The sequence below is a fragment of the Esox lucius genome, chromosome 22, assembly GCF_011004845.1.
Source record: "Esox lucius isolate fEsoLuc1 chromosome 22, fEsoLuc1.pri, whole genome shotgun sequence".
NCBI classification, from domain to species: domain Eukaryota; kingdom Metazoa; phylum Chordata; class Actinopteri; order Esociformes; family Esocidae; genus Esox; species Esox lucius.
In genome coordinates, this window is record NC_047590.1 from 4,827,750 (window position 1) to 4,836,752 (window position 9,003).

The 9,003-nt window shown below is 44.6% G+C and overlaps 1 protein-coding gene across 3 annotated transcripts in view; it reads left to right on the top strand.

The window, feature by feature from the left end:
• The window catches only part of LOC105020022 (rho GTPase-activating protein 6), a 64,528-nt gene extending 56,917 nt beyond the window's left edge, over window positions 1–7,611 (top strand). For 2 of the 3 annotated variants that reach the window (XM_010886663.4, XM_010886664.3), the window contains exons 9-13: window positions 442–621; window positions 3,017–3,108; window positions 3,246–3,493; window positions 3,611–3,682; window positions 3,770–7,611. In XM_010886663.4, coding sequence (XP_010884965.1) covers window positions 442–621; window positions 3,017–3,108; window positions 3,246–3,493; window positions 3,611–3,682; window positions 3,770–4,383 — 1,206 coding nt within the window. In that variant the 3' untranslated portion in view covers window positions 4,384–7,611. Of the gene's footprint in view, window positions 1–441; window positions 622–3,016; window positions 3,109–3,245; window positions 3,494–3,610; window positions 3,683–3,732 lie in introns of all 3 variants that reach the window. The other variant, XM_013140049.3, reaches the window with a different exon arrangement.
• Window positions 7,612–9,003: the final 1,392 nt, after the last annotated feature.

Sequence of the window (9,003 nt, forward strand, 5' to 3'; positions counted from 1 at the left end):
GTTGGCTCATTTCACGCTCGGGGGGGAGTGGCGGATCAACAGTGTTATTCACGCTCGTGTTTTCCTCGCTCTCTCCGGGGGATTGACGGGAAATGCAAAAGGGGGCGGAGCGCAACCCCAAACACAGCGATGTCATCGTGTCACTCTGACTCCGCGCAGTGACTGGTCTTGGGATGTACTCGAAAGGGCCTGTGCTGGGGTTTTGCCACGGTTGCAGTGCCCCCTTGTGGTGGTTGTCAGTTCCGTACAGCTAGTTATTTACCTGAAGCAGTCAGTACAAATAAAACTGCGGCGCAATGTAGTAGCCAGTTAAATACAACACGTACATATTGCAAAATGTATTTTCTGGTAGTGCAACAAATCAAGGACCGCTTTGGGTACGAGTGTTGGTCTAAGTGGCCACCTTTGGTTTAATCCCTGTGTTACCTGTGTGTCCCTCAGGTGACCGGGAACAAGATGACAGCCCTGAACCTGGCCACCATCTTTGGTCCCAACCTGCTGCACAAGCAGAAGAGTTCGGACAAGGAGTTCAGCGTGCAGAGTTCCGCCCGCGCCGAGGAGAGCACCGCCGTCATCGCTGTCCTCCAGAGGATGATTGCTGCTTTCCACTCCCTTTTTATGGTAGTTAGTGTTTTTTGTAGCAGGCTGTGTGTGTGCGTGCCTGTGTGGGTGTGTGTGTGTGTGTGCATGTGTGTTTATATCCAACTCACCATACAATCTCGTTGTTTAGAAACTATTTTACCAGACAAATCAGAACACTTATGCACAGTGGTCCTGATTGTTGCGGGTTGCGAGCGTTAGAACATTGGAAAGGCCCTCAGGAAGACTCGAGAACACGTACGACTAATATTATAGTCAGTTTTATAACGTTTCTATCACGTTACCGACCCTACTCTCTTGTAATCACGCCTTCATTCTTGCAGGTTGTTAATGTTTATTATATAAACAAGCCATCCTCTGCGTTATGCCATGGCAGATGCACTGCAGACATGCAGTGTTTGCTGGCGCTCCCTGAATGGAACAAAACGCTTTGCGATTGTGACATCATGGTGATTTGTTCAGCACTGTATGGTAATTGGTTAGACAGGTACTGTGTAATTACAGTTATACATCCGTGATATAGCCAGGAAACCAGCTTCAACTGAACAGCAGACTGGAGGATTGGCGACTAAGTCCATGTGATGTCATTCCACAAATTGTACACAGGTGAATTGACGCAGCTGAAACAGGCTCTCAAACCACCCAGTGTGAACACTACGCATTTACGTAGTCGCCAGGTACAAGTACATGCGTTCAGCTCTGTCACATTTAATAGAATGGATGTAGAACGCAGAGTTCACATCCTTTACCTCTGCCCCTTCTCCCTTTCTCCTTCACACAGTCCTCCCTCCCTCTTTGATTCCTCACCCGGGCTTTTGTCCGTGCTGTTCTGTAACACACTCCTGCTCTGTGGCTTGGTCCTGAATGGCGTCCTGTCCCATGCATTAGGCGAAATGCAGGGCAGTGTATAGGAAGTGAGTCGCCAGTTGGGATGTAACTCCGTGTTTAGGTTAGAGAATCCCCAGGCTTCACCAGACAATGGCTGTGTCTTATGGAATGGAAACAGAGTTCTGAGGGCATGTGTTAGTGCTGTTAGAACTGATCTTGGACCAGATTAAAGGCCTTAGGGCTCAGTCCCAGACTTCAGCAGAGCACAGGCATTGTAGAAAGTGTCGGAGGGAGTTACAGGCCAATCCTTCACTCTGTTGTACCACAACCATCATTTCACTGAACAATAATCATACCGGACTCATTTATGCAGAGGTCATTTTTAACTCCTCTCTGAGCACATGCTTTTTGGTCATGAGAGAAGCTGGGTGGAGGTCTTAATAGGTCCTGGAATGCTGTATTTTTTGTTCTGGGTCAGGTTTGTTTCCTGGAGTAATCTAATAAATGTGGAATCTTTCATCAGATTTCGTCAAGAGCATCAACGCTAAACCACTTTTATCCAACACTCATTTATATTTGATTTCCAAATGCCCAGGCAGTATACTTCAGGGCTTTGGAACCAATCAACCGGTACCTTGCAGCCTAACAATGAGTAACCTTCCGAAGAATTCTGAATGAACATGCAATTTTCCCATCTTCTGCTTTAAACCTTTATAAACAAACAAACAATGTATCTCCCAGCTGCTATCTAATAAACGCTTAGCCGTTATTTTCTTATAATGCCGAACCTAACACCTAATCTGTCTGTGTGTCTGACTGTCTGTGTGTCTGACTGTCTGTGTGTCTGTCTGTCTGTTTGTGTATCTGTCTGTATGTGTGTGTGTCTGTATGTCTGTCTGTCTGTCTGTATGTGTGTGTGTGTCAGTATGTCTGCCCACCTCGTTTCCAAATGATCTGTGTGTAGCCTGTTTAATGATAACAGTCTTCTTGGTCAACACAAAACTTGGAAGTACCCTTACCTGGCTGATATATACAACAAGCAATTATTTTATTTCTATCTATGGTTCGTAATAATTGCAGAATTTGCCAATAATTAGTAACACTTGTACTGAACCACCTCTAGAATAGTTACTCTTGCTAGATGGTCGAATAAAGGACCAGATGCGTTATTAAAGGAGAATTACTCACTGAAGCACCATAATTGTTGAAATGACTCTGACTTTGAAAGGGCCCTTCTTAGTAGATTTACATTCATTATTTTGGCCAGTTTCCACAACTCTCATACATGGCCCATCGCTAGCACCTGAGATGCCTTTCTTCTCTTATAAACCAGTGACCAATGCAATTATAATATGTCATACCTGTGGTAAATACATTCAGATACCAAACCTTTCAGCCAATCAGCATTCAGGAATCAAACCACCTGTTTGTAATATATTTTAAATGTAAAGATGGAGAACGTCAAACTTCTGTTCACGCGGTGTCTTTTGGTAAATGCCGCCCCCTAGTGCTCACCGGGAGACACTACACACTTGAACTGTGACAGTTCGTGGTACGTTTGACCGTGTCCGTCGCTGCTTTTGTGCAGGTGCCTCCGGACATACAGAACGAGGTCTTGATGAGTTTGCTGGAGACGGATCCGGATGTGGTCGACTATCTGCTCCGGAGGAAGGCCTCGCAGTGAGTACGGTTGCCCAGTGGGTCCTATAACAGCCCTGTATGGCCATTAATGAAGCCAAGCGTTTGCTCGGGCCTTGTGGTGAAGTCTGCGAGGTAGAGGACATCATTCATGGCAACCTCTCCTCCCCCCCCCGCAGGAGTCCCGACCTGTTGCGACCGGACGAGCCGTTCTCCCTGAGCGAGAGGCGGTCTTCCAGTGACTCGAACAAGGTCTCCAGCGGGGAGGTGTCGCCCTACGACAATAACTCCCCCGTCCTGTCGGAGCGCCGGAGCGAGGGCACTGGTCCGGAGAGGCTCTTCCGTGACCCGGGGCGGGGCGCCCTGGTGGGGCAGACGGCGGGGCGGACGCGGGACACCCACGAGTCCAACCCCTGGGTCTCAAAAGGTGGGAGCGCGGCTGTCCGGCTGTACTAGGCTGAGGCAGTGGATGAGGAGGAGACGATGACGGTCTTTATTCATTTTCTCTAAACAAGTTCATTTCTATTATTTCCTTGCGCATAAGAGGAGCATGCTGACATCTGGGGAGACTGGCATTCCACTTTGAAGCCAGGGCTGAAAGACCAACTTCGCGCAGGTGAGGCCGTCAAAATGGTGTGACGCTGAAAATGCCAACCTTGTTTTCAGGACGTGGCGGTGACGTTCTCGACATCTGTGTGTCCAGGTTCCCATGGCAACATGTCGGAAGGCAGCCCACGCGGCTCTCGGGAAGGAGTTGACAGTCTCCAGTGTGACGCCAAGCAGTCGGTTCGACGGATACAGACGTCGCCGGGTGCGTCCGAGTGCAGACCCCACCCCCCTGTGACACGGGTCCGCAGCAGCCCTCAGGGCAAGGTAGGACAGCCGCCCCTCCAGCTGAGGCTCGACCCTGTGACCCCGCCCCACCCCGACGTCGACGGCCAATCAGCAGCCAGCAGCACAGAGGACCTGCGTCTCCTCCAGCAGGGCACTGGACACCAGGCCAACCTTATCTCCGCCCACTCGGTTCCCAACCTCTCGGGGCGCCCTCCCCCTCCTCTGTACGGAGGCTCGTCATCCAGGCTCCCCGGTACCGCCCCCAAACCGGCCCGGCCTGCCACCTTCTCCGTCACGGCACCCCCCTACCGGGATCCCGCGCAGGGCGGTAAGCAGTCAGTTATGCAGAACTCGGTGACCCCGCCAGCAGACAGCATGGCGCCAATGAGTCCGGAGTGGCAGGACTGGCAGAGGGATCGTTGGCAGATCTGGCAACTTTTGTCCTCTGAAAATGTGGACACACTGCCGGAGACACTGGTGTGAGCCGGACCATGGTACTGGGGCTGGTACGGGGGATGAGGGTGGACGGTTTTAGAGATTGGTGCCGTGGATGAGTTTGGACGGTACCGTGGATGAGTGTGAGCTATCCTTCCCTTCTAAACGTGGAGGCTATGGTTTACACGTGCTGATGTCTTTACTGGGGCTGTGTTCAGACTGGACCACTGGCGTTTTCTATTTGCTATGTGTTGATCTGCGACTGATCCGCAACAGTGTTCTGTCCTGGTCACCCGCCAACTTGCCGTCAAAAGGCTCTCTGAGTTGTTTCAGAAAGGATCAAAATGAACTCTAACCAAGACGTACCTCAAACGTCAAGTTCAACTGTTGTATTTGACAAATGTTAATGGATTTTCACCCTTTCATGGAGCCCCTGTTTGGATATCATTTTATTTACTGCTGTGCAGTTTGAAGGTGTTAGCCCGCTTTATGATTTCCTAAAATAACTTGCACGTGTTGTCAAGAAATGTGGTCAGATATTTAAGCAAATCCTTACAATAAATAATAATAAACAAAGGGAACCTGCATTAAGAAACAACCATTTTTATAAGTATTCTATTTATTCAATTAATAAAGTTAAGTAACACCCAACTGCCTCCTGTAAAAACAGATTGCTTGCTTCCAGTCAATAACCAATGCAGTGTTGACTTGTTGATCAGGCAGAGATGCTTTATCTTTTAAGTACATTTGTCGGTTCTTGAGCATGAACTGATCTTTATGTTTCCTTCCACAACACCTTCATTGGGGAACATTCTGATGTAGGCTTGCTTCTCGGCCATTCTGATTTAGGCTTGCTTCTCGGCCATTCTGATGTAGGCTTGCTTCTCGGCCATTCTGATGTAGGCTTGCTTCTCGGCAATTCTGATGTAGGCTTTCTTCTCGGCCATTATGATATAGGCTTTCTTCTCGGCCATTCTGATGTAGGCTTGCTTCTCAGCCATTCTGATGTAGGCTTTCTTCTCGGCCATTCTGATGTAGGCTTGCTTCTCAGCCATTCTGATGTAGGCTTGCTTCTCAGCCATTCTGATGTAGGCTTGCTCGTGTGTTTTGGGTCGTTGTCTTGCCACATGACCCAGATGTGTGTCAGCTTCATCTCACGGACTGATGACCTGCCATTTGTCCTCCAGTATGTACTGATAGAGTGCAGAACCATGGTTCCTTCAGTGATGGCAAGTGATTTCCATTTCTTCTTGCAGACAGCAAAAGGCCTTCCCAAAACGCCCCACTCCCCCACCACCATACTTGACCTTTGATATGGGGTGAGTACTGGGAAATCCAGTGTTCGGTTAACTCAATTTGTGAAAACACATTGAAGAGATGGAAGTTTGTCAAAACCTGTCAGGACTTATCTCGACCGCTGAAAGAATGTTCTGTGAGTGAGTCAAAGAAGTGGAGCTTTTTAGAACACAGGTCACCTTTCTGGTGAAAACGGGTGTTGCATAACTTTCTTTGAGGAAATAAATTAAATTAGCATCCGAATGTAGTGTGTTTGTTCGCTCAGGTTCCTTTTATTTATTATAAGGTGTTGGCTGCTGATCTGAACACATTCAGTGAAAAGGTCCCACTGTGCGTGGATCAGTTGGTAGATTACGGTACTTGGGAGTGCCAGGGTGGCAGGTTTGATTCCCACAGGGGGACCTGTACAAAAATGTATGCACTCACTACTGTTAAGTCACTTTGTTAAATCAGACTTGTCTTTCTGTTTCAAACTAAAACATGCAAAATGATAGACAAATACCTGTCTGTGAAAAATTATGCGCAGTGGAGGTGACTTTTAACAAGAGGAAAGTTTAACGTTCAGGAAAGCAATTGATAAGACAGTATACTTGACCAAATCTGCCCAAATATATATATATATATATATATATATATTCATAGAGGTCATCATATGTTAGAGATTGCTGCTAATGAGCACAGTTCTACTTTGTAATTTACAACCCTCTAAGGACCATCCAACTTTATATGAACAGAGATATATTCAATGTCAGTAACCAAGAAACCCAGCAGGAACAACATGGAACACAGCAGCAGTATGTATAAGCGTTGGAATACAGTTGACCTTTATCTACCTAACACCACTTTACTGGCAGTCTAAATGTACTTTGTGTCCACTGTGGTCTAAGGAGAATACATTTTACTAAGGTTCTACCCTACCAACTTGTGTTAAAAACGGTTCTTTCCAACAGTACAGCATTTGTCATGTAACAAAGTTCTTGGATTCCTGTACACCTTCTCTACACATTATTTATGTGTGTGTTTAGTCTCACCAGCTTTATGTCATTCCATAGCATGCATGGTGTACAATGTCAGCCATTGGCTTTTGGATTTTACTTCTCTATGAGGAGCATGGCTTATCTTACAACACTTCTGAGAAAGATCAACATAAATTATTCCAAAGTTCTTACTCATTCCATTAGGAAGTTGATATCAAGGTTTTGGTTGCAAAGGAATGTTTTTTTTGGAATCAGTTCATTGCTTGATTGACAGGTATATTGCCCTGGCTGTATTAATCTGATGGATAGAGTATGTTTCCACCTATTTACTCCTATTGTTCTTGTGCCAAAGCTTTTAATATTTTCTACATTTCAACAACAAACCAAACATGTCTCTTGCTTTTATCATTTTACTCTCTCTAAAGCTTACCTGATGCTTGTTGCTTGCAAATACACTAATAAGCTACAATCCGTTCACACTTTTGTGGATATTTGCTGGCAAATATTACACACTTAAAAACTGCAGTTTGGTTGGTTATGTTTGTTTTAATCCATTTGTTGGCTTTAAAATGTTTGACATTTCACCCTGATGACAAAACATGGCGCAGGGTGACAAACATTATAGGTCGACTTCAAATTCCTGAATGTGTGACCAATTCCTACGTTGACGATTAACAGTGCTTTCAACAAGTTGTCTTTCTGCCATTCTCAGTGTCCAGGTGTGTGCAGACATTTGTGCCACAGAGAAATTCTCTTTAAAATTATTTGATAAACCACATTGCATTTGTCAAGTTTTTGTATATTGTCATCCAATGATTGTGCTTTTTGTAACTTTTACGTCTAATCAGTATTGTAATATATGGATATAACAGTTTGTTTTCTAAAGAATCCACAGACATAGTGTATGTATATGGCCCGAGTTCTGATCTGATGTCTGCTTTTGTATTGTGTATTGTCTTTAATATGGCATGGTGGAATTAAACTTACATGTTTTTTTTGTTGACCTTGTTGGGTTATAGCTTGTGTCGTCATACTCTATTTACCAGTGTTGTTATAACAGATCTGGATGATTATCACGGTGTGATAAGACCAAAGTGCCACAAGAGGGGACTATAGACCTTTTCTTTAGCTGTTTTGCCCAGAAGGTCCTTATAAAGGTGTGATAAATCTTGCTGTCACGCAGTGACCTTAAAACAACTTGATTTTTGGATAGTTTGAACCATTTTGATAATTTTTTACCTCAATACTTGAGGAATATATTAAGAGATAGGAGCAAAGACGTTAAGCGAGAGAGAGAGACCGTGCAAAGGAGGAGGTGTGAGTATTGGCCAAGACCTCCATGTTAGAAACATGAGATAAGAAGATTCCATGCTGGTGGATGTCATTTCCCAGGAGAAGTCCTAATTGTCTTCATGACAGAAAACAAAGGTGGGGATGAACTTCCAGGATATTATCATTGTCTTGATAATTGGTTGTTGGAACATCATTATGTGTGTGCTTCTTACGTATTCTGATGTTGTCCAGATGTTTTCTGTTTAAAATTATAAGATCTGATCACAATCAGATCACAATAGACAATTCATTTATCGCCTACACTTGTGGAAACAGTCAGAATGTGGTATGTGTAGGCATGGGGTAGAGTAATAAAAGTGTGAAACACCAAGATAGATATGGTCAGATGGGACGTTAACATCTTCCGCAGTCCTCGAAGCATTCCAGAAATATAAACTTGGTCAGCATTTTCATGTGATGATTGATATTTTGACACAGGATTTTGTTAATTTTTATTTATACATTTGAATTTGTTTTCCCACATGATAGAATTAGAAAGGTAAGGTTTGCAATGGGACTCTTGAGGTGTATACTTTTTCAAACGGTAGGTTATCTTAAATGCTAACTACTGTTTGAAAGGTAGGTTAAATGCTAACTACTGTCTGAAGGGTAGGTTAAATGCTAATTCCTGTTTGAAAGGGATGGCAAGCTTTCTCTGGAACATTTCTGACATGAAACAAAAACATTGTTATTTATAGAAATATTTTTTTAAAAATCTGAAATCTGACTTTCTCAAAGATAGACAACCCTGAATAACTTTCAAAGATTTTCCCACACATTGGTCAGATTCCCTCCCTAGCTCAGTATCCAAACCAGAAGTTGGAAGTACAGTATATGATTAAACTCCTTTGAAGTATGTGGTTCGACCAATCAATTCCCATCACCGCGTATATAAACCACCAAATATTTTCCTCTTTTCCAAATAGGTAGTGGTAGGTCAACCGTCCTATCGCAATGTGGGCTCAATTTGCCCACAGCATGGTGTATGCCCAGACACAATGAGAGAAAGAACAAAAGACGCAATGAAGCAATTCCCAATACTTTTAACCAGGGATCGTTGAAT